Here is a 25,594-nt window from a genome sequence, read left to right on the forward strand (position 1 = left end):
GCAGAAGGTGACAACGTAATATGAAGACCTAAGTAGTCCATGAGCAGATCAACAGCTGTACACCGAAAGTAAGTTTCTGCTAGAAGTATCATGGTCGGATCCATGTGAATGAAAGAAATGTGACATTTAAAAGAATTAATAAAAATACTTGAAATAAGCTCAAAAACTTAAAGGATGACCAAATTTTCACAATATATTGACGAAAAGCCGTATCAAATATGAAAAGGTTGTTAGCACATTGAAGGGTAGAGAAGGTATATAAGTGGGGAAGTAAATATGGTGTGAGGAAGCTAATAACTGGAGCGTGATGAAATAATATAGAAAAACACTCGACAATTAAGTTGAAAAGCAATAATGATAATAAATAATCTTGACGAAGGTGGCGACTGAGACAAAAAAAAATTGACCACACATTTCCCCGTTCTTCGTTAAAGGACACAGCAAGCTGGTCTCCAGCGAAAGAATCCACTTTCAAAATGATGGACCAAACCAGAAAGAGAAAAAGAGAGGGAGAGAGAGACTATGAAAAGATGACTTTAAATACATCAAGTTCAATCATGGTTCAATACTCGTTTCGTTTCAGGTCAGTTCGGCCCAGCGTGATTTTCTAATAGCGTTTGCCTGACGTCAAATAACCTGTCCAAACCCGAGTCGATGCCCATCCTTACTTGTGGGAAGAAGCCCACGCCCATCCGGGGCACGGGTGCAAGCAGCTCGTTACGGATAAAAAGTTAAAAAACAAGGGAACCGAAGCGCAGAGGCCAAGCGTAACGTCCTTTTCTTGGCTGCAGTGGCACTCCCCACTGATGCACTCAATTCTTTCGTTCCTCACGACTTCGATTTTTTGGTCAGCTTTTCCAATTTTCTTCAACGATCGATTGAGGTTCGCGTTAAAAATACCCGTAAACCCATTTGTAAACGCCCTTTTCCTCCGCTCATTTTTCCGAAGCCTCTCCCGAATCCCTCCCACCCACAGCCTCATTTCTCGTTTTCCCTTGCTTTGCTTGAGGTTTATAACGCTTTCTCTGTTGGGTTGTCTTCCAGAAGTGATCCAAATGGACTCCACGGTCATGGTGGCACTCTTTCTTTCCCTTGCTGGTGGACTCAGTACGTGTATAGGTATGTCTTTGACTCTTTATTGTGCTTCCTTCACTTTCGGGTCGACGTTTTCTTTTTTGTTTTCTGTCTGCCTATTCAGTGGGAATTGTGGACACTGTTGACACATTTGATAATTCACAACCACTGACTACCTGCGCCTTGTTTAGAATTCACAGATGGTTTGGTTTGTATCAATTATGGTGGGCGAGCAGCGAGTTCATAGAGAAAATTCAGTATAATCTTTTTAGCTCTGAATAAGCGCCTGTTTCTGAAAACCATAGAATAGAATCACTATCATGTACTTTTACTGCAAGTCTGGAAACTATCAGTAATTTCGGATTGGCAATTCGCGACAAGGTTGCTGGGCGGGTGAGGATATCACAAATCGTCGAACTGGCTACTTGGATATAACGGTGATTCTTTGGGAGCTGGAAGTACTTATTCAGTGTGCCTGTAAGATTGCCGAATTAGTTGGACAACACCTTAAGCCTGGAAATGATTCTTTTTAGTTTGCTTATTTTTTCTTTCCTTAAGATGTGCCTCTCAATAAAATGCATCCATCGCGTTTAAGTTACGGTTTGATAACGGTGACGTGTAATTTACCTTGATTACAATCAGGAACAAACATTATGATTAGGTGCTAGAAACAGTCGCACGCTAATTGCGCCAGTCATGTCTTTGTATGTAACAGGGCCAGAAGACTCTTTTAACGAAACAGCCTCTTTTTTTGCAGGGAGGACAATGTTTGGCTTCCTCACGCTGCAATTAAGCCTGATTGTCTTTCTTCTGAATGGTTGACTAACTTCATTTCTACTTCATTATCATTTTTGACTAATGAATGTGTCAGGTCAAGAATACTACTTTATATGTAGGCCTATCTACCTTGACCCTTAATGTATGTCTCCAAATGCTCCCCAAAACAGTGCGGTTGCTCTCATCTAGATTGAAGGCATAGATGAAGTTGGTATTGGAGGTTAATTGCATGAAATTAACCATTAAAGGAAGCTCTTGAGAACTTGAACAATAGGGGGATCCAACTAGAGCTTCCTCAACAGGCACTTACTTTGAGCTGTAATACCATGTAAAAGTTCTCATATTACGGCATGAATAACTAGCCAAAGAAGAAAAAGAAGATGAAACTCAAGAACGTGACAAAGCGAAAATCTCATAGTGTGCACTATGGCACAACAGAAAAGATAAGAAATATATGATGGGTTATCGTCCAATGCTCAGGAAAACATTGGGACAATAAGAGGGTCTGTTCTCTATATACAGAATCCGCAAGGGTGAGGTAACCATTTGCTGGCTCCTGCTTTAGGGACTAGCTAACTGCTAGTCAACCTTGGTCAAGGTCTAACTTTGACCAAACTAAAAGCAGAAAAATGAAAGAAAACTACAAAAAGGAAAATACGAAAAAAAAAATACATAATTACCTATATACATAATATGTTTGTATAGGTAAGAAAATGCATATATGTACTCCTGGTATATACATGTATAAGATTATCATATATATACATAGAAGCAAGAAGAGAAGGGTTTGCGGTTGGGCTGCATGATTTTCTTCCAATAAGAAATTTGACTTAGACATCTGATTTTGGTAGTTTCTTTTTTGTTGAATCTTAATTTTTTATATTTTGTATCAATTTGTATGTTCGGACCTTTAGAAAATGAGAAGAAAAACATTGGATGCTTGGACAGAAATCTATATATATATATATATATATATATATATATATATATAGACACATACACACACACTCTCACACACACAGTTGTGTGGTAGCATCGGCTACCCTAATTACTAAATAAGCAGTAAAAACAGAACACACAGTAAAAACAGAACACACACACGCACCCATATAACCCTCCTTATGCCAGGGTTACCAAAACCATGGCTAGTCGGCTACCCTAATTACTCAGTAACCAGTAAAGAAGGGATATAGTTGTACACACCCAAATAATCCTACTTAAGCTAGGATTACCAAAACCACTTCTATTGCGTTCATTTTCATAATTGGATTCACCAGAACTCAGGATATTTATATGGTGAATAACAGATTTGGGTCTGATTTTTCGACCCAAGACCCACTTATTACCTCCTATCCTAACTTGTATTTACAAAAAGGGACCCAATGCTTCCAGTGTCTACCATTGTGTATGCAACTATGCATATTAATGTTAACTATGTGCTTTATAAGCACCAATACAGTTTTAAGCTAATCATTAACTGCTGTACTGCTTAATTCAAAAATTTAAACTTTCAGTTTGGTAAGTCTAAAGTCTATAGACTTGTTAAAACTTCATAATGCATTTTTTCTTGTATTTTTTTTTCGGTTCCCATGAAATATCACAAGATATTGGAAGATATCATCAGAAATATGTTGGTGAGACTTGAGAGCATGTGAAGCCTGCAATCAACAACTTTGTTCATATAATATAAAAGCATATGGCACAAGCATTGGTTTCAAAATTCTCTAATTTTAAAAGGTTTATTGAGATAGTGTGGTCTAGAGTTTGATCGGATCTCAGATTCGGATCGAGTTAAGCTTTGGATTTGCTTCTATTTGGGCACTGATGTTATTTTCGGTTTGGTTCCTTTTGCTTAGTGGACCTGAGATTCAATTCGGATCTGGGGTTTAGGCCTCTCAAAAAGGTTCCTTTCATTTTTTTTAGAGCTAATTGATGATAAAAAAACCCTAATTTCCTTCTGTTATTGAATTCCCTCTCTTTTCCATGCTTTTCCTTTCATTTTTGTCTTCTGGTGCTTTTCTGCGGGGATTAGATTGAGGAACTCTATTCACTCTGTCAATAGAGTTCATTCTTTGAGTGGTGAATTCACAGATGGTGCTCCTGGTCAGTGTCTAGACCTCCCCTGCCATAGCACTTGGTGTATTAAATGCTCACCTTCAAAGGTCCCAAAGGCTATACATTTTATTGTTAAAATGATAGTTCTAGAAGTGGTTGAATATGCATTACATCATCTTATCAATAGAAGTTCCTAAAAGTAATGCAAGTTCATGAGCGCTTATCTCCAATATTGAGTCTGTGTTATCTTGCTTTATTCACATTTATAGCTATTTGCAAGAAATGGATCAGTTTGCATTTCTATAATTTCAAGCTTTATTGTTTACTTGTCCTTCCTACTTTATTCATGTTTACAGTAATCCTTGCTAAATAGATATTTAGTAACTTAATCCAAATGTTTGCTTCTGAAACAGGGGCTCTTTTCGTTATCTTAACTCGCACTCCCAATCTGAAGATTCTAGGCCTTCTGCAGGTCTCCTTTGTCATTATTAATGTATTTTTTTATCTCCTGCACTGTGAAACACTATTCATAACAACAAAACTGTCAAGTTTCTTTATCCAGGGGTTTGCTGCTGGCCTGATGCTGAGCATTTCTTTCTTAGACTTAGCACATAATGCCATAAATGCAGTTGGTTTCTTGAAAGGAAACCTTTGGGTGAGCTACTACCTTTCTGAACTAATTTATTTGATCAGATGATTCCATGGCAGTTTTGTTCCTCAGCTCATATCTACCAGAACTTTCGCTGTGGCAGTTATATTTTCAAGCAATTACTCTTAACATGTTGCCGCACTTCACCTTTTATATATTGGCAGTTGATTGAGTTGCATCTGTGTAGTTCTTTTCAGGTGTATTATTATTTGCTCTTCTTGTCAAGTTCATCCCAGAACCAACACTTACACCGAGCAACAGAGATGTAAAATGCAAAAAGGTTTCATCTATAGAGACCATGACTTGACAATGGAATTCCTGTGGTAAAGGCTTTTCTGATGTCTGTGCATTTGCAATAGAAAGATGATGGAGATGAGAGGGACCTAGTGAAGGAGCAAAAACGCCAAGTACTTTTTAGTGGGATCATCACAACAATTGGTATGATGCTTGTTTATATTTCTTCATGAGAGTAGTGTCTACCTTATTTAAATATCTAAGAGTAAGCTGAGCTGATTTTTTTTTCCAAAATAATGCATCTGGTGCTGTCATTTCTCCTTCGGTTTTATCCTCGTGGGTAAGATGTTTTATGTGAAGTTACAGTCTAAAGGGAAATTAAATAGGCATCGGTTAAAAAGTGCTTCCTTTATAGATAAGGGCATGTCTTGTATTTTCCTAAATGATTAGGATTTTTATTTCCATATTTTGCACCTGAAATTAGTAATCGATGATTTTCTGTTCAAGCACTGCAATGCAGCTGGTGTAGCGGTCCTTTTTTCCCTGTAAATCACCATAATTCATTTTATTATATTGCTTTGAATTTGAGGAGGTTATCTAGTACAACTCAATCCTTATGCTTTCAGTTATTGTTTTTGTTCATTATGATACCTGTAATTTGGAGAAGCCTCTGATTCTTGAATTTTCTTTGCATTACAATTTGCAGGCATAAGCTTGCACAATTTTCCTGAGGGGATGGCAGTTTTCCTTGGATCAATTAAGGTGCAATGCTCATCTTTCAGAAGGGATTTCAATTTATAAGCTTTACCAAAGCAAAGATAACAAGTGCTCATAGTTTTGAAATTACTTGATGTTATCGCCTGAATGGTGTTTGTAGAAACAAAATATGCACGAGAGTAGACGCAGTACCCTGAAGTAGATCTTCTAGTGTCAACACAGCCTCTTCTGGTGACAATTCTGATACTCGAGCGGGAACACACATCTTGTCTCTTGCTTCTCCAAACAACTAAATTTCCCCCCAAGTAGACGCAGTACCCTGAAGTAGATCTTTTGGTGTCAACACAGCCTGCCCAGCCTGCCCAGTCTGCATCAGAATACCCTTCAACTTCAATAGATCTTTGTTGCACATATAGAAGTCCATTCTCGGGATTCTTCTTCAAGTAGCACAGAATTCTATCTACAGCCTTCAAGTGCATATCTGCAGGTGCATGCATGAACTGGCTCATCACTTTTACAGCAAATGTGATATCAGGTCTAGTCAGAGTGAGATAAATCAGTTTGCCAACTAGACGTTGATATCTCCCTTTAGCTTCTTCACACAACAGTTCTCCATCTTTGCTACCAAGTTTATGCCCAGCATCTATAAGAGTAGAGAGGCTGGTCTGCACCTCAGTTTTCCTGTCTCTTTCAGTAGATCCAGGATATACTTCCTTTGACTAAGTACAAGAGTTGTACCTGATCTAGCAATTTCAATACCAAAGAAATACTTCAGCTTACCAAGATCTTTTAGATCAAATTCAGTAGATAGTAAACCCTTTAATCTTGCTATCTCTTCCTTATCATCACCTGTAACAATCATATCATCAACATAAACCAATAGTAGAGTAACTTTACTCTCTCTTCTCTTTACAAACAGGGTATGATCTCCATTTCCTTGTTTGTAGCCATGTTTCTTCATAACAAGTCTGAGCCGTTCAAAGTTCAAACCATGCTCGGGGAGACTGTTTCAGCCCATACAAAGCTTTCTTCAATTTACAGCATTTTCCAGGTTTCTCAAAACCTGGTGGCATGCACATGTACACCTCCTCTTCGAGATCTCCATTGAGAAAGGCGTTTTTCACATTAAGTTGGCACATCTCCCAACCCTTCAGCGCCGCCAATGAAATAACAACTCTAACAGTCTTCATCTTTGCAACTGGAGCAAACGTCTCTAAGTAGTCGATCCCATATTTATGACTGAACCCCTTGGCCACCAATCGTGCTTTGTACCTCTCAATGTTCCCATCTGGTTTGTACTTAACAGTGTAGACCCACTTCGACCCAACCAAGTGGGCTACTTCAGGAATATCAACCACCTCCCATGTCTGATTTCTGTCTAAAGCTTCTATTTCTTCTTTCATTGCATGAGACCACTTAGTGTCACCCTGAGCCTCTGTAGCATTCCTGGGAATCACAACCACAGCCAAGGAGGATACAAAACATTTATAGTCAGTGCTCAATCTAGAATAAGATACGAAGTTACCAATAGGGTGCTGGGTACATGACCTGACACCCTTTCTCAAGGCAATGGGAAGATCCTCCTTTTCTTTTCCAGTCTGAATTTTTCTTCCAACATCTTGCTTCTGAACACAACTTGGATCATCCAAGGAAGAAGTAGGATTGGGATTCGTTGTAACCTCCTCATCATTAATCACCTTGTCAGTACAAGCTCTTCTCCTGGAATACACCTGTCCAAACATACGATTACCCTCTTGTTCTGTCACCATAGGATGCTCTCCCTCCTTCTCCAGTTCATGTACATCAGTAGTCGTCCCCTCTTCATCTTTGCCAAGCACCTTGGCAACAGGATTCTCTTCACGCCTGTAATTAGTTTGTAAACTGAATTTCCTGTGTGGGAGAATACTCTTCCTTAGACATTAACTTCTCCCCCTGAAGAGAATTCTCACCAAAATAGGAGACATGTTCCAAGAATGTGACATCTTTGGTAATGTGAAGGCGACCAGTGGTGGGATCTAGACATTTATAACCTTTTTGAGTGGAAGAATACCCAAGAAAGATGCCCTTAATAGATTTGGGATCAAGTTTTTTCACATTTGGGTGTGGTTATGTATGAAACACACACATCCAAAGACTCGAGGAGGAAGGTGAAAAGGTTGACTACTCGCTGGAAGCATAGAGTAGGGAGTACGACCCTTTAGCACACGACTAGACATGCGATTAATCAAGTAGACACTAGTAAGGATTGCATCTCCCCAATAGTATTTTGGGAGATTTCTTTGGAACAATATGGCTCGGGTGACATTGAGCAACTGACGATTTTTCTTCTCAGCAACCCCATTTTGAGGGGGGGTATAACTACAAGAAGTCTCATGAACAATCCCCCTCTTTCGAAAGAATTCTTCAACAGTGAGACACATATATTCACGAGCATTATCAAACCGAAACGTCTTGACAGGTTTTCCACTAGGAGGATGAAAGTTTTAATAATGTGAGGCACCTCACTACGATCTTTCAACAAATACACAAAGGTACACCTTGAATAATCATCTATAAAAGTTATAAAGTATTGAAAACCACCACGAGAATGAATGCCTGAAGGCCCCCACACATCAGAATGAACCAAGGAGAAAGCTTTATTAGAACGACTATTTGAAATTGGATAAGAAGCTCTAACATGCTTCGCTAACTGACACACATCACATGATAACATGGAAATGTTTAAACTAGAACATAGTTCAAGGAACAAATGTTTCAAAATCCCAAATGGGAAATGACCAAGGCGTTCATGCCAAAACAAAAATAACTGACGACACTCTTCCTCCTTCTTCTCTGTCCTGCTGACTGTTGACATAAGAGCTGTGACAACGCGTATAGGAAGCCGATACAGCCCATCAGACACCAAACCAATCCCAATCCTCTTCCCTGTCACCAAGTCCTGCAAAACACAACGTTTTTCAGAAAATATAAGTTCACACTTCAGTTCCTTGGTAATCTTACTAACAGATAACAAATTTAAGGGAAGATGGGGAACATGCAAGGCATCATGAACTAAAAAATTATTTAACAAGGAAAGACTCCCTTTCCCTGCCACAGAAGTAAAGGAACCATCGGCAAGGGACACACGTTCCTTTCCTGAGGATAGCTTGTAGTCATGGAAAAGCTTGGGGTTGCCAGTCATGTGATGAGTGGCACCGCTGTCAACAATCCATTCACCCATATAAGAAGTACCTTCTCCCCCTGAAACAGCCAATGCCTGATTGATCTTCACCTCATCTGGTGTATCTGCTTGACCAACATCAATCTTGCTCAAATATGCTCGTAGCTCACGAATCTGTTTTGCAGAAATAGAACCTTTCCCATCACTCAGACTTGTTGCAGACAATACAGGCTTCTTCCCACTAGAAGACCTCCCCCTACTATCCTTCTTCTCTGGATACAGGTCCCAACAAAAATCCTTAGTATGACCAAGTTTTTTGCAATGTGTACATTTTTGGGAAGAACGAGGAGTTCCCACAAGGGCACGGCTAACATAGGCAGATTGTTCTTCCCCCTTTCGTCCACTAGAAAGCAGCCTTCTCTGTTCTTCAGCTTCAACTCGGGAATAGACATCTTCAATACTAAATGATTCGTCAGAGTTAAGAATCCGACTCCTTATATTTTCAAAGTCATCATTCAGTCCGGATAAGAAAAGGAATACCCTGTTCTCCCATTTATCAGTCATATACTGCATCTGGTCGTGAGGACACCTCCATGTAATATCAGAATGATAGTCAAGGTCCTCCCACTTAGATTTTAATGCTGCATAAAAGTCTGCAACCGAGAGAGCACCTTGTCGCAGGGAATACACATCCTTCATAAGTTGATACACACGAACTTTCCTTTTCTTTTGACCATACATCTGCTCCAAAATAATCCACATATCCCTTGCAGTCTTCTTACGAAGAATGAGGGGTTGGATATCCGGGGACACTGAATTAACAATCCAGGTTTTTACGTGGTTGTCTTCAAGAAACCATGTATCCCAAGCCAGACTATCTGCAGCAGGTTTAACCTTTCTCCCATTCACATAGGCAATGCGTCCTCGCCCAGCAATCCCCATAGTAATCGCAGCAGACCATCGTGAATAGTTCTCCTTGGTAAGTTGAATGGTAGTAACTTGAACCGGTACATGATCAGTCCGCGCAGACACAACATCGGGTAGATTAGTATTGACTGAAGAAGAAGACGAGTCAGCCATGATCACAAGTTAGAAGTGGCTGCCAAAGAACACACACAGCAGCAGTAACCTAGAGAAGAGGGGAGATGACGCAGTCGGGGGTCAACGGCGAAAGCGGCGGGAGCAGCGGACTGCGCTCGGCGGAAGCAGAGGGCGGCGCTTGGCAGCACGCGCCGAGAACAGGCGACGGTGTCGGACGTCGGCGTCGGTGGTCGGACGTCGGCAGAGGCGTCGGTGGCGGAGTCGGCGTCGGCAGAGGCGTCAACAGAGACGTTGGCGTTGGACGTCGGCAGTCACGACACCGGCGACGCAGCAGTGGCGGTCACGACCACGGTGGGGCAGCGACGGAGGCAATGTCACGGCGCGGAGACAGCGGCAGTGCAGCAACGGCAGCGGCGGCAGTCAGGGTTGGAACTTCACAACCCTAGAAAAACAGATTTTGTTTTCTCCAAGTCCGATGGCTCTGATACCATGTAGAAACAAAATATGCACGAGAGTAGAAGAAAGCACATAGATGTAACGTGGAAAACCCTCAACGCGAGGGAAGAAAAACCACGGGTGAGGAGGTCTGGTGCCCACTAGCCTCCAGACACTCTCTCTTCAAAACTTCATTAACTCTAAGATTAGGGTTTACAGAGATATAAGTAGTCCTAATTAGGACAAACCGGATCGGGTAAGGATCCGGACCCGGACAACAAAACCCGTCAACAGTGTTCATTCTGATAAAGTTGTATTACTGATGCTTGCAGTTTTTTATAGAGAGAGATTTGTCCCAACTGCTCGAGCATCTATATAGAAAAGTATCAATCTTGGGTTTGAAATGTTTGTGCACTGACATTATATATGTGCAGAGGTGGGTGCAGACTAATCTAGTAAAAATCTATTTCTTTAAAACTCTCAGTTGATGAATTAAATTGTAGTAATAGGCTAATAGCTGAATAACTATGGGTTGCATTCATAGAGTTCTTTTTACAACAGCAGCTTAGGTAGTACATCTCCAGGACATAGCAAGACTTGCCGAGTTTTCATTCTTAGTTTTCACCTATTAGATTTGAAAGTATCTAATGTGAATTACATGTGATGAACTATGACTGGCTGTATGATACTTAGATAGAGAGGAAGACTTAAAGTGCATACAGACTGCAAACTTGGTTTGTGCCAGCCACACTGAAAAGAGTGACATGTCACCTGATGTTCAGTCTGTGCCACTGGAATGTCTTTATTTAGGCCTCCAAAGTGTATCTCTATGGTACCATGATGTTATAACTAAAAATATGCATATATTTTTCTTTTTCAGTTCAATATTTTGATTACTGTGAGCCAATTGTCCTTGGCTAGCATTTATCTATTTGTAAATCAACTGATCCTACTTAAAGTGTGATTGAAAAACGTGTTCTTCAAGAAGGAATTCAAGAAATGTTTGGGAAGCAACACAGAAGGCTTGAAAATAGCAAAATAGACAACTACCTTCTAGAGAATAAGAAGTTCACTAAAGCATTTACAAGAAGAAGTAAAAGATGCACCAATGCATGGATGAACTGAGAGCTTGATCTTCTCACTAGTAAGGCTGGCAAAAGTGGGCCAGCATACCGTTTTCCTTCTTCCTTCAGTTATTCTTACTTGGAATTGGTGCTAAACCATGATTGTAATCTAAAGCAAAGTCAAACAAAGAGGCTTCTACCATATTTATATAGAGAATGGTCAGCAAAGTAACAGCATGATGATCTAAAGAGACAGTTCAAGAGATTTCTGATAATTAATACTTCTTTGGCACCAACTTCTTTTGGAGTTACTTTTGTGGACCTTTTATTTCTCTGTTGCTTCTTGTTCCTGAAGTATTCTTCTACTGCAGGGACTTCGTGTTGGCATTAACTTGGCACTGGCTATTGCTTTGCACAATGTTCCTGAGGTAATTTTCCATACTGTTATAACATTTAATAATTTACAGCTACCTGCACATGGACTGCAATATGCTGTTAGGGCTCTTAGTACTCTTAGTACTTTTAGATTGTGATATCCAACTTTGTTTTGACTGATTCTCATAGTAACAAATAATCATTGCAAAAAAATGTTTGTTGTTCTTAATTGACATGGAGGTATAAAAGATTAAAAGTTGCTCCTCGAAAGGCTATAGAAGTTCTTTTTTAGCGTCAAGTGCCAATCTCCTCTTGATGCCATGGTATTCAATTTCGTTCTACCCGCTTGATGACAAGGAACATTCCAATAAAGGTTACTTTTTTCTATTTTAGAAGAAGTTTCTTGTGTTGCTTCTCCTGTTGTTCTTTTGTCATTGTTTGCATGGTTATGATAACTAATTTGCCTTTCTCTGTTTCATTTTGCCCAAAAAAAATGGCAAAATGTGAAAGATTTGTCAAAATACATGTTCCTCATGGAGATCCTTTGGAGATTCACTCCATTCTATCGGTTATGTTGATGGATGCTCACTATTTATTTGCTTATTTAGTTGCTTTTGTCAAATCTATCATTATTTAATGATATTATATACTTCATTGTTCTAATCTTGAAGCTTATACTTGAACTTTGAGGCTTACTTCCCACCTCATGACAAGCTCAATGCCTTGCTTCGCCTCATTGCCTTTAACAACCTTGCATAATTTTCTTCTAATATTATGCATTTTCAATGTGATAGTGGAGGAAAGTATTCCTCGAGTGACTCCATTGATTGTTTCCGAAATAATGGATAACAAGTATTTTGCCCACATACTGCCCAATCAAATGGGTTGTCGAACATAAGCACTGGCGCATTGTTCGAATGACGTCATTGATTTTTCCGAAATAATGGACAAGTCGACACGTATGTTTCCCACATACTCCTCAACCAAATGGGTTGTTGAGCATAATCACTGTCACAATGTTCAAAGTGGCATGAATATGCTGATATTAATGTGCCCATTAATGTTTGGACCGAGGCCTTTGATACTGCTGTTTATATGATTAATTGTTTGCCCATGACGATTTTACTTATTAATTTCACCCTTTTTGGACAACATCCTACTTATGATGAGTTGTGTCTTTGCTGTGTATGTTACATTCATATCATTATATTTTTAAGGAACAAGTTTCAAGACAAAGTAGTGAAATCGATGTGCAGATGGTATAAAGGATACAGATGCTATGATCCTGTTGCCATGCACATCAAAGTTTGTAGAAATGTGGTAATCGATGAGCATAATTTCGAAGATATGCAGTGGTTGCAGCGTGAGACACCTCAGTGGAAGGTTATGATCCTTAGATGAGTACATAGCTATTTGCTAGTTCAAACTAAGGTTGTAACCTTCTTGTTTGTCCTGTCCATCCTTGTCTTATCCATCTTCCAACTTTAGTGAAGAATTAGACGAACCAACAATTACTACAAGAGATGTCAAACATCAATCCGATGTTTTCCTGGTCAAGTTTATGCTGGAAAAGAAAGGGTCCAAATTCAAATAATGCATAAGATGAGCTGAGGCAATCTACAAGATCTGAGCGAATTCGACCTTTAATCCAATGATTGGTGAGTATTTTTTCTTTTTTTTGGTATTTCTAGTTATTTGTATATCAGGTCAAACAGGATGAGTCCAATTCTGTTAATTATGTTGTTAAATCATGTCAGTGGGTAGAGACTATGAATGAGTGGATGAAAGCCTCCATGAGTGCTAGACTTAGATGTAGTCCATAGGGGATATGACCTGCCTTGGGGAGGGCCACCAAGGTTCGGACCCGGGCTGTCACAAGGACGCAATGTAGAGGTTGGACGCCCAACATAAATTGGGAAGATTGAGAGAACACAAACAGAGGTAGGAATGCTACCCATGCATAGGAGAGCTCGACTTCTATGGCTGAGTTGCCAAGAATAAGAAAGTACCCTCTTTATGGTGCAGAGAGGTTGACATTGAAGGTCCTTCAAGATGCCCATCAAGGCAGCTTCACTGGTGAGAGCTTGCGGTGTTTGGGAGTTGGCCAAGTTGCCCGACGTAGATGTAGTCCTAGGAGAGCTTGTCACAATCACGAACTGTTTAAGTTGCCCAGTTCTGCAGCTTCAACAAGGAGAGCTTGTCAGTTGGCCTATGAGCAAGATGCACACAGAGATCTAAGGTGGCCAGAAGGATGGACTGGCCTTTAGCCTTCCTTGGAATTGACAGATAGAGAATTAAGGAGTAGAACACCAGAATTGAGGGCGGAAGAAGAAGAAACAATTTTTTTATTTCATCACCCTAAGCCCAAACATATCCCAATTTGGGCCTTTTACAAAGGTTAAATAGAAAATGAAAGCAAATAGGTGGGAAGACATGAACAGAAAAATAATTTGAAATGATTTGCATCCTAATTCCTAATCCTTTCCTAGAAGAAGCCGATACTTTAGCCAAGCATCTGCCATGTGCATGGGTGGACTTGTAACAGCTCGTCATGAATGGGAATGCTTATCAATAATTTCCTTTGTGTGTAAGTCATGATAGCTGCTCCTCAATGGCAAGTTTTCTTCATTTCTTTGCATATTTATTGAACCACCTGTATGAGACACATCTCACCTCCTTTTCTTGCCTTTCACAACAGACAAAACATAATAATGAATTTTGTCTTATTAGGCACCTCAAACTTAATTGCAAGAGGAGCCTTTCATTACACTCCACACTTTTCGATATCTTTAGGAAGGGTCAAATATTGCAGCAGCACCTTCTTCGGTAGAATTCTTGATGAGACCCATTTGAGATCCGTTTTAATTTCGAATCCATTTCACTTGGATCAAATGGATTTTGATCTTCACATTTGAGAATAAATCATGGATCCAAATGTTGTTGACTACCAAGAATGAAGGTTTGAACCCAAAGAATTTGAGGTTTTGACCAACTGTGCTGGTCATGGCTGGGCTGTGGGTGTGCTGACCTAGGTGGGTGCACATCACTAGGACTCAAGGGAAAGATGTTATTGGCTTTAAATGGCTGTACAAGATTAACTATAAGCCTAATGAAAACATTGAAAGGTACAAGACCAGGCTTGTAGCATGTGGTTTTAAGCAATAGTATGGTCAGGATTATGATAAACCTTCAATCCTGTAGTTAAGATGGACACTGTTGTATCATTACACCACTAGCAGTGAAGCATGGATTAAAGCCAAATAAATAGGACATAGAAAATGTTTTCCAACATGGAGACTTAAACATGCCTACATGAAGCAGCCCCCTGGATATACTATAAAAGATCCCCACATTTGGGTATTCAAGTTGAGAAAATCTTTCTATGGTTTGAAGCAGGCATCATGTCCTGGTTTGATAGTTTCTCCCTCAAGATTCAAGGTTGTGGTTTTCGTAGGTGTGCTGTTGAGCATTGTCCCTTTATTGATCAAGAACAAGGATCTACTACCTTATCGTTGACATATATTGATGATATTATTATCACAAGAAGTTCAAATATTTGCAGTTATTAGTGCCGACCTTCAAGATGAAGGATCTTGGGAGTTGAGATACTTTTCTTGGGAGGTGGACAAATAAGGAGATGTTTTTAACTATGATACAGCAGAAGTACAGACAAACTTTAAGCAAGGAACAATGAAAAACTGTAAGCCTGTGAGTAATCCTAGTATGCTGCTTTAGAGACTGAGTTCTAAACATGGCAATTTATATGCAGACCGACGAGGAATCAAAGTATTGTTGGGATACTTCAATTTCTTATATTTACAGTACCATGCTTTATTCTACTAATTAGTTATCACAATTTATGCATGCACTTAAAGGGATGGAACTTTGGATGCCATAAAGAGAATCTTAGGGTACTTAAAAGGTTTTGTGGGTGATGGGCTGGTATCTGAAGAAGCAAATGTGTAAATAGAGGACACAATCTTGTTGCTTATACAGATGCAGATTCAGCTGAATATCCCAATGAGAATTTTGTTTCTGGATTTGTATTTCTATTGCGCAAAACCTTGTGTTGTAAAGTAGTTGAAAACAAAGGGAGCAGAAAAAGCTAGTATTGAAGCCGAATATAGCTTCATGGCAGCTGGGACTGTTGAAGCCATGGGTTCTGTTACTTGTCGAGGATTTAGGAGGTGTCACTTGTTGATGTTTGATAATCATAGTCCTGTTAAAATTATGTTCACCCTATTCATCATAGCTACACTAAGAATATTGAGATGGATTGACATACAGGTCACAAAAGGTGTAGGATAGACAGATCAAGTCCTATCATCTTTGGATGGGAATCAGATTGTTGATTTGTTTATTATAGGGCTAACCAATATCAATTTTGCTATTGAAGAACAAATTGTGCATGGTCCAGGATCATGTACAACTTGAGGGAGAATGTTAAGATGTGAGATCCGTGCTGTGGGCTCAATCTCATGTTCATATAGAAAATCCAATTGCTGATTTGCTCACTGAAGGGCTGACAGAGTATCAATTTTGGCTATTGAAGAACAAGTTATGTACGGTTGAGCCATGTACAACTTGGCAGGTGTTAACTTGTGTAATCGTGCTTGGAATTATGCCCAGATTCAAACACATCTAATATGGGGTGCAGGTATGAATTAAACATGTGTATACTGTTCTCATTGATGTTGTATTTTATTGATGTAACAGAGGCATTATTGTCCACTTTGTAGTCATGCTTATGATCATTATGAATTATAGTTGAACCGTTGAGAGCTGAATTTGTTGCCTCTACACCCTCCCTTCACAACACCACTCTTTCCTTTTCACTTCTTGATAGGATAATATCATGGTGATTAAAAGCAGATCTGATATCACAAAAAATTTTTCCAAAAAAAAAGGCTGCAATAATCTTTTGCTAGGGTGTTTTGGTACTGCAACAGGCTTGACAGCCTAGACATTGGTGGAGGGCTGAACATTCTGTCACATATGCGATGAACAAAAAAAAAAAAGAAAAGAAAAAGAAAAAGAGAACCAATTTTTGATCAGTCATTCACTCCGTCAAAATTGATGAATCCTAAAAATGGACAGATTCATTCTCTGGGGTGTTGACCATGCCCAAGTCCAACACCGTCAAATGCATGCCTGAGGTGTGTCTAGACCCATACGCATGTTGAGATGGGTGTGTCCCACACAAACAGAGTGTCCATGTGACATAAAAATTGACTTGCGTGGTTTAAGCTGACAAATTCTTTACTAGAATGATAGACAAAAGTAGGCTTAACAGATTAGACAACATTATCATCAATTCTATCAGAACATGTATTGTTGCTTACATTTTCACAAAATGGTTGGTCTTATGGGTGCCAGAGGCTTGGTTCCAATTGCTATAAATTTTTGGCAAGCACTTGGCTGAAATTTACCTGCATAGTACTAAATAAACTTCTTTTGTTGTTTTGCCAGTAACTTTTTATACTATTCTTTCTTTAGGGTGTTGCTGTTGCGCTTCCTGTTTATTTTGCAACGGAAAGGTAAAAACTGGTGCATTATGGTGGATCTTTTTTTGGTGAAGAGTCAGTTATTTACCTGATGAATGAAAGTGCCATTATGCTGTTAATTGATGCTTTTATGTTGGGTTTTCTAAACCCAATAGACTATTTTTCAACCTCTACTTGAAGCAATTGTCGCAATTGAGGCTCCTTTTGTATGAAAATGACGTGAAACGAATGGCCCCTCTCTGTCAAACTTTTTTAGAGCTGAGGCAGTTAGCAGTTACAATTTAGGGATGCTACCATTTGTTTCAACCTCCACATGAAGCAGCTTCAACAACATGCAAATGAGCGTCCTATTTCATTAAAGTGAGGTGAAATAAATCCTCCCAGTGCAATTTTTTATATTTCAAGCACTTGGCAGTTACAATGTGGGGATGGTACCATAGTTTAACAAATATCAAGAAATTCTGGCAACACGGTCAACTCAAAGCCAGAAACGTGGTGTAATTCTGTTTCTATAAACTTTTTCCACAAGTGCTTCATTTGTTCTGAATGTAGAGGTGTCTAATGATTGGTTCCTTGTTGGTGCTGATGTTATAGCACAGCAAATGGCAGGCTTTCAAACTGGCAGCACTTTCTGGTTTTGCTGAGCCTTTAGGTGTAATTCTTGTAGGTATGTGTCTCACTCTGCAGGTCTTTATTATTTTGATATGAAAAACATTCTGATATGAGCTAGGGCACATGCTTTTTTCCACTTAGTAACTTTTTTCATTTTTTTTCTTTATTTTTATTTTAGCAAGTGTATGCTCTTAGTAGTTTTCATGAACTTTCAGGCAATCAAGCAAACATTGTCTATGTTCTAGGTGTATGGAGAGTATAATCAAACTCTCCAAAATGAAAAATAAAAATAAAAAAGATGTACACTAGTTTTTGTTCTGTATGTAGTTCAGTAAGCCCATAGTGCTTCCGGCAATCTTTCATGCCAATTACCATCTTTTTCCGACCCCACCCACCACCCCGTCTCAGCCCTTTGACTCCTAGGCACTACATCATATATGGGCGAGGAGTTCAAGGGTTGGAGTCCCTTCCAGTCCCAGTGGCTCCACTATGTCCTTCCTCCCTAAAAACATATGGAATTCAATGGTTTTACCCACACACCTAATTTAAATATATTTTAGGTGACATAAGTTTTGTATACACTTTCAGTTTCATTGCCACATTTTTTATGGCCCTGGCAGACTCCTTAGATGATCTTGGTTAATGTTTTCCTAAATTGCAGCTTATCTGTTCCCAAGCAGCCTTTCACCAGAAATTTTGGAAGGTTTACTGGGATCAGGTACTTAATGTTGCTCCTTGGAATTGACAATGAAATGTATGTGAACTAATATTGACACCACTGAATGCTTGCTGTTTCAATTTTCTTGGCAGTTGGGGGAGTGATGGCTTTTCTCACCTTGCATGAGATGCTTCCCATGGCATTTAATTATGCAGGTCAAAAACAAGCTGTCAAGGCTGTTTTCTTGGGAATGGCTGCTATGTCTGCCAGGTATTTCATAACCTTGAGAGTATCTATTGAAACTTGATAATCCCTGAGTATCAACCTGCTAAGCACACTAAAACACTCTAAAGGTTAGGGTTAACATTAACCCCACATCAGAACTTTTTCCTTAATTAGAAAATCAGGGGTACACTTAAGTATGATATGAAGAAATGGGTACACACTGAAAATGGGTCCATATTGACAGTTGACCGTACCCAAATTTATTACACTTCTTTTCTACATGCTGCCTCTATTTTTTTTAAAAAAGACTTTCAGGTCCCACTTCATACCAAATACACCCTCCCTTAAAAATTAAGCCTTATCCTGAAGGCATGAAGGTAGTAAACCTTTGCTGCGGCTCAAGGAAATCCTCCCAAGTTGTGAAGGAGCTTCCAGCCCCTGCCATTCAATCAGCCACTGGGTGTTGATTCGTCTGCATTCTTGAACTTCCTTCACCACAGTACTTGGAAAAGGAAAACTGGATCAGTTGAACTGGATGGAAGGAAAATAATCTCCAAGTTCTGGGATGTGTTAGGGATGTGTGTCTTCAGGGATGATATGTGAAAAACTGGATGGATGGTTGAGTTATTGGTCAGTCTCACTTGGAAGGGCCCTGACTATTTGGCTGACAGCTTATGAGTACCTGAAGTCCTCCTTTGAACATTCCTGGTTGTTAGATTCTTCAAATACACCCGGTCCCCTACCTGATATTTCTTGTCTCTTCGGTTCTGATCATGCTGCTGTGCCATTCTATTTTGCACAGCTGCAAGTCTATCCTTGATCACCTTTAGCACCTCATATCTGCTAAGCTAGTTGGATCTCTACCTCATCAAGGGTGTGCTTCATGACAACTAAAGTTGTGTGTCTGGTGGAGGCCTGCCATATACAACTTCAGAGGGGCTGTGTTATAAGTGAATTCAGCCCAGGACAGGTAATTTGTGTAATTATGTGGCTGGAGTTCTGCATCAAGTAGGTCTCCAAAACCCAATTCACCACTTCTGTTTGCCCATCGGTTTGTGGGCGGTGTACAATGCAAAATAGTTTTGCCGAAAACTACTCAAGAAGAATGGATCATAGTCACAATCAATTTTCGCATCCCACCTAATTTTCCGACCTCTTCTTGGAAAGCCTTGGCAACATCCTTAGCTGTGAATGTGTGTGCTAAGGCAATGAAGTGCGTACTTAGACAACATGTCAACCAGTCGTATCTGTGTCATTCAATACGGATGCACATCGTACAATATGTATCATATACATCGGCAAAACCTACACAATACACCTACTAGGTGTATCAGTATTGTACGATACTGCCGATCCAGCCCATACCTTACGATACAATGCAATTTTTAAAAAGGGAGCACGATGCCCCTTTTTGATTTTTTCTTTTTCAAAACCGCTTGTTTTGTTCCATTTCTAATACTTCTAAAGAGGTTTAGGAGAGAGAATTTTTTACTGGTTTTAGAGAGAAATTGTCAACTAAATCATCAATTTGAGGGGAAAACTGCCGATTTGAAGAGAGATTTGCTCGTGGGTAATCCATTTGTGTTTGGAAAAGAGGGCTTTTGTGTTTCTTCTTCTACCAAAGTTATACAATCCCTCAATTTCAAGTTTTACTTATATTTCTATTGTTTTCTAAAATTTACCATATTTCTATTTATTTTGTGAAGATATTTGTTTTATTTTCTTAATGCATTGTTAACACGTTGTGCCTTATGAATGATGAATCACGAATGTTCGTTACGTGTTATGAGTTTTTTATATAGAACATTTTTCATGTTTTTTCTGAATTTTATCTATTTTTTCTGCTTTTGCCTATTTCTTTATGAATTAAAAAAATGAATTTACGATATGTTTGTGATACATTACAATATATTACGATCCAGCATATAGGTCAGCTCGATCAATGTGCGTTACAATATGCATTTTAAAACATTGATGTCAACAACAACTGATGTGACTGTCTTTTCTTTTGACCTTGGCAGTCCCTTGATGAAATCCGTCGAGATGTCCTCCCAAATGTGTTAAGCTATAGGAAGAGGTTCAAGGAGCCCTGCTGGTTTAAGGGTCTTGTACATATTACACAAGACTGAACAAATTCCTGATTTTTTGTCTCATCCCTAGACAATAGAATATGCATCTGATCCTCTGATACGTGCTTTCGATTCCCCCATGTCTTGCTGCCTTGTCATCATGGAAATTGGCAAGCACAATGGAGGTGAGTCCCAAATCCAGTGGTATGAATATTCTTTTTTGAAAGTACAAACAAGGTTCCAACCACTCATATCCATATGTCTGCACCCCATGTCATTCTCTTACTTCACTCTAATTTTTTGGACTGATCGTGAAGTACGATGGGCAGCTTCTAGTTTTCTCTACGATTCAGTGATTGGGCTGAGAAATTATGTTCATCAGCATGGTGTTACCCTCATGGTCCCTGTTTATGGTTTACCTCAATCTGCCTTGATAAGCCATTAACCCTGATATTTTCTGATCCCTTCTTGTATATGACATCAAACTCATACCCCATTTTTGCTGCACTGGGATGTGCGTCTTTTGCCGCATGCAAAACCTAAGGTTGCTATGGTTAGTGTATCTGAAACCTTCTTCGAATCAAGTAAGAATGCCATTTTTGAACTGCTAGCACAATGGCAATAAGTTCTTTTTTATACGCAGATCTGCTCTTGAATCTTTCTCCCATCACTCTGCTGAAAAAGGCCACCGGATGTCATCCTTGCACTAATACTGCGTTGGTTCCTACTTCGGAAGCATCTATCTTGATTTAAAAGGGTTCAAATTAGGAAAGGTTAGGACTGGAGCATTTGTAACAACTTCCTTCAGCCTAGAGAAGCCTATTCACCCCTCTTCAGTCCAAGCAAATAAACATTTGTGTTAAGGGGGTAACAATGGTGCCAAAATTTCTGATGAATCTTTGGTAATACCTTGCTAACCCCAGAAATGCCCTTAGTCCCGTTAATGTTTTTGAAGACACCCAGTCCCTTTTGGCAGCAACTTTTTCATGCTCCATGAACACCTCTCGATCCTTAATTATGTGACCTAAATGATTTACTTGAGGCCTTTCAAACAAGCACTTGGAGGCCTTGGCATGCAGGTGATGTTGTTGAAGGAGCTGTAACACTGTCCTTAATTGCTTAAGATGTTATTCTAAGCTGGTGCAGTAACGACCCGACCCACTTCTGAGCTTGAGCCCTTGGTCGGATGGATCCCGACCCACCCCCTAGTAGTTTCGGTTCCAGTTAAAAAAAAGCTAGGAACTAGGACAAGCAACCACTTTAGCAACCCTCTTTATAAGCCCTTGAAGATTTGTTCCAATTTTCTATACAAGACTAAACTTTTGGGGTGTTAGAATCCACCCCCCTTAACGCACTCGCGTCCTTGCGTGTGGGAGACCCTTGGTCCAAGTGTTGAAATTGTGATTTGATACTACTATAACGACCTGACCCACTCTTGAGCTTGAGCTCATAATCCGACGGATCCCAACCCACTCCCTAGCAATTTCGTTTCCAGCTTGAAAAGGGCTAGGAACCAGGGCAGCTGACCACTTTAACAATCATCTTTATGAGCTCTTGAAGATCTCTTACAATCTTTAATACAAGACTAAACTTTTGGGGTGTTCTTACGCAAAAAGCGCCAAGCCATATGATGAATGTGAGTGCACTTGTCCTATGCAAGGACATGGTAAAAAAAAAAAATCTGGTATGCCGGACTCTTCTGGATACCCAATACCTTTCCACTTATCTAGAAAGTGAAGTAAAATATTTAGTTCCTTCCTATGAAGGACATATAGATATAAATTTAGACTGGTTTGAACAACCCAAATATGTGTTAGATAACACAAGAATAAAAAACTGTTTAGAACAAATAGGGATAAACTCTAGTTATCCTGAACTTGATGATATAATCTCGAAACTCTCTAAGTTAGAAATATTAGATGAAAATCCCCAAAAACATTGGGAGAAAAATAGTGTTAAATATAAACTTGACACTATTAAGTAGCAGGATAACCTCTCAGAGTAACACGATGTTTTTCTGGATTGGTATCAGAGCAAAACACTCCTTGTTAAATGTCACACGTATACAATTGATCCTTATCAAGAGAATGTTAAATTCTAATCCATGAGCGAAACTAGAACTATACTCTTTCTAGGAAGATCTCGTATTTTGCGAGGAACACCCTCTTTTGAGAATCAGACACACCTATCTTTTTTAGGTGAAACTTTGTGTACACATAGAGATAGTGTCTCAACGTCTAACACTCACAATTTATATGTAGACAAGCTTGCTGACATTCTTGAAGATCAGCAAGAGAGACAACTGCGTTAGGTCCTAAACCTTGAAACTCTCTATCATCACAATGAATGTAGAAGATTGCATGGTAGATATATTCACAATGGAGAAATTGCCACGTCTGTCCTAAAAAATCAGGCAGAAACAATTCCTTTATTAAGCCCCGAAGGTGTTCGACTACTTAAAAATAGAGGTTACAATTTAATTCATATAGATTAATTGTTGTTAAAGTCAGACCACTCCACAGGATAAACACATGAGCCAAGTGTTTTATTATGGTTCTTGACCAAATATTCCAAAAAGCTACTAAAGCTAATCTAGGACCTATGGAAATAGACCTAAATAGCAGAGCAGAAATGATTTATTTAACCCCGAATGCCTACATGAGTATTTGAGATTTTTACAAATATTTGTGTATCCATATCCAGACGTGTAGATACGAAGATATGATAGAAGGAGATAATCACTTAGTATCAGTTGTTGTAGTTGGGAGACTCAGCATTTCAGCAACAATGATCAGGTAAAATGCAATTTAAACATTCAAGGCATTGTATATGCTATTGCATCACAAGGCATAAAATAAAACCTAAAGCCTACAATTCAGAAGAACTAGCAGGTTTAGAATTGAACGTGGGAAAGTTTGTTGATGAAGGAACATCAACGTCTGTCCCTCGAGATGCCATACGCTATGAAGATAGGCATGGACAAGTCATTAGGTTAATAACCATAATGATAATTCCCAATTATCAACCTATTAGGCACATTCGTGCACTCTAAAGACTAGGGTTAACCATAACCGCAAATCAGATATATTGTAAGAAACAAACACTTGATCCAGTACTCATGCGACATGACCTGGCCCGGATCAAATTTGATATTGGTACCAGTGAAGTTTGGTGTGGTCAGGGGATGGAGGACCTTATTTTTTGTTTCTCTGTAATTCATTACTGTCAATTTCCTAATAATTTATTTGCTGGAAAATAAGGTGCAGAAGTCACCTCATCATAGTCATTTTCTATTGAAATATCCAGATAATTTTTCAGCCAGTTGGTCCTTTTTGTTCACAATCTTATTCTTTTTTTGTCTACAAGTTGAAAAGTGGCTATTTAGTTTCCTCTTTCCTCATGATCTTGTTCTTTTTCTTGTCTGCAAGTTGGCTGGAAAATTTCTTGGGTGTTGCTGTCCAATAAGGGTAGTATTGCCGCAACCAATGATGCCCAGAGAGTAATGAGATTTCTGGAACCTTTTTCAACCATATACCTGAAATTCTGGGTCTTAGGTTATCCAGACACCAAAGAGAACTTATTTGTTGGCAAAAATTTTTTGTCTGAAAGCCTAATTGATGCAAAACACTAGGTTTTATTATAACTCACGTTATGCTTCGTGATGATTCCAGTAAGGACTGGATGATTAGATGGACATGGTTGATTAACATAACTGGATAGCTTAAGGCTTACAGATCCAGGTCGCATCTTGTAAATGAATTCTCCTTCACAACAAATTAAGACCCCCAGGTGATTCAACAGCTAAGCAACCTGCCTAATTTCTGTCCAGGTCAATTGTGAAGCCCGACCAGCCAACCTTTTCTTTTTTATTTCATTTTAAAGCAAAAGGCTCTTGCTTATTTGAACGGGTTTGTTTCTTAGAGCCTAAAAAGTGAGGTGGGGCCAAATGAGGTTGTTGTTCATTAGGAAAATGGTTTGGTTTCCTTTTATTTCCGTGGAACTGAGACTGCCATTTTTTTTTCCCCTTACATCAAAGTTACATGAGTAATTGAAATTTGAATCCTCATCTCTCACTTGTTTGGATGGACAGCCTACATTTCTTGGAGGTCAGCGTCCCGAAGGAGGTGAGCTTGTAGCAAGGCAGACAGCCAGACACTACATCTGTACAGAAACTTTTGTGCTTGATTTGGCTTCAGCTCAACGTCATTCTTTACATGTTGACTTGGGAAAATGCTTCTCCTGCTTGGTTCTAAAAGCCAAACCTGCTTTGTAATGTTCCATATCAATAAATTGTGAATTACCAGACAGGGCCTGGATTATGAATAGCCGACTCCAGGTTATGTGGACAGTAGCTCATTCATTTTGGTGACGGATTAGGTGTCAAATTTGGACTTTGGTTATCACAGCTAGCCCTTGAAGAATGGCTCCATGTGTCAGTGGAAGACATGCAGTGTATCCATATTAGATTTGAATATGTAGTAGTTCATCACAATCGAGGCCTCACTGGACCGAGTAAACCGCATTCAGGTTTAATAAGGGGCTCTGGAGACACCTGGTCTTTGTTCAAAAAAATTTGTCTGTATGCGTGTGCATATATCCGTGCATGTGTGTGGAACAATTTTGATTTTAATCGGAACCTCTGCAAGGACCCAGTAAAAAATGGATCATACCCGGTTCTCTTTCTGCTCGTATGGATCTTTCCTGCATATTTTTTTGGGACATCGATCCCATTGGATTAAAGGCCGTGTCTATCCAAATACAACTCTTTAAATGACGGCCCTATAAGCATATCTTGGTGTGTATAAGCTTGTCAGAAATTTCTAGCAAGCAAATTGAGCTCAAAATCATATTCCATATACTTTTTTCACGATTGAGCGTGGAAGAATCTGTGCTCTTCAGATTATTTAGCCAAGCTTGTTTTGATAAAAAGTTTAACATATTACTT

At 39.3% G+C, this 25,594-nt stretch overlaps 1 protein-coding gene across 5 annotated transcripts; it reads left to right on the top strand.

Moving 5' to 3' along the window:
* The first annotated feature begins 652 nt into the window (after positions 1–652).
* On the top strand, positions 653–25,332 carry LOC116258408 (zinc transporter ZTP29). Of its 5 annotated transcripts, none has more exons than XM_031635571.2 (13): positions 653–767; positions 1,045–1,119; positions 4,320–4,378; positions 4,469–4,561; positions 4,743–4,835; positions 4,915–4,993; positions 5,496–5,551; positions 11,578–11,634; positions 17,078–17,118; positions 17,685–17,752; positions 18,359–18,415; positions 18,508–18,625; positions 24,740–25,332. In XM_031635571.2, exons 2-13 carry the CDS (start codon positions 1,056–1,058, stop codon positions 24,783–24,785), a joined length of 831 nt encoding a protein of 276 aa, XP_031491431.1. In that variant the 5' UTR covers positions 653–767; positions 1,045–1,055; the 3' UTR covers positions 24,786–25,332. The 5 variants fall into 5 exon arrangements, with proteins under 5 accessions (XP_031491431.1, XP_031491414.1, XP_031491424.1 ...); XM_031635554.2 differs by having other exon boundaries at positions 749–883; XM_031635564.2 differs by lacking the exon at positions 653–767 and adding an exon at positions 774–914.
* Positions 25,333–25,594: the final 262 nt, after the last annotated feature.

Source organism: Nymphaea colorata, chromosome 1 (genome assembly GCF_008831285.2).
Source record: "Nymphaea colorata isolate Beijing-Zhang1983 chromosome 1, ASM883128v2, whole genome shotgun sequence".
NCBI classification, from domain to species: Eukaryota; Viridiplantae; Streptophyta; class Magnoliopsida; order Nymphaeales; family Nymphaeaceae; genus Nymphaea; species Nymphaea colorata.

Coding starts and splice junctions, on each gene's coding strand:
- LOC116258408 (XM_031635571.2), top strand. CDS start 1,056: ATGGACTCCACGGTCATGGTGGCACTCTTTCTTTCCCTTGCTGGTGGA. Junction 4,994..5,495: donor TGGGATCATCACAACAATTG/GTATGATGCTTG, acceptor TACAATTTGCAG/GCATAAGCTTGCACAATTTT. Junction 17,753..18,358: donor TTTAGGTGTAATTCTTGTAG/GTATGTGTCTCA, acceptor CCTAAATTGCAG/CTTATCTGTTCCCAAGCAGC.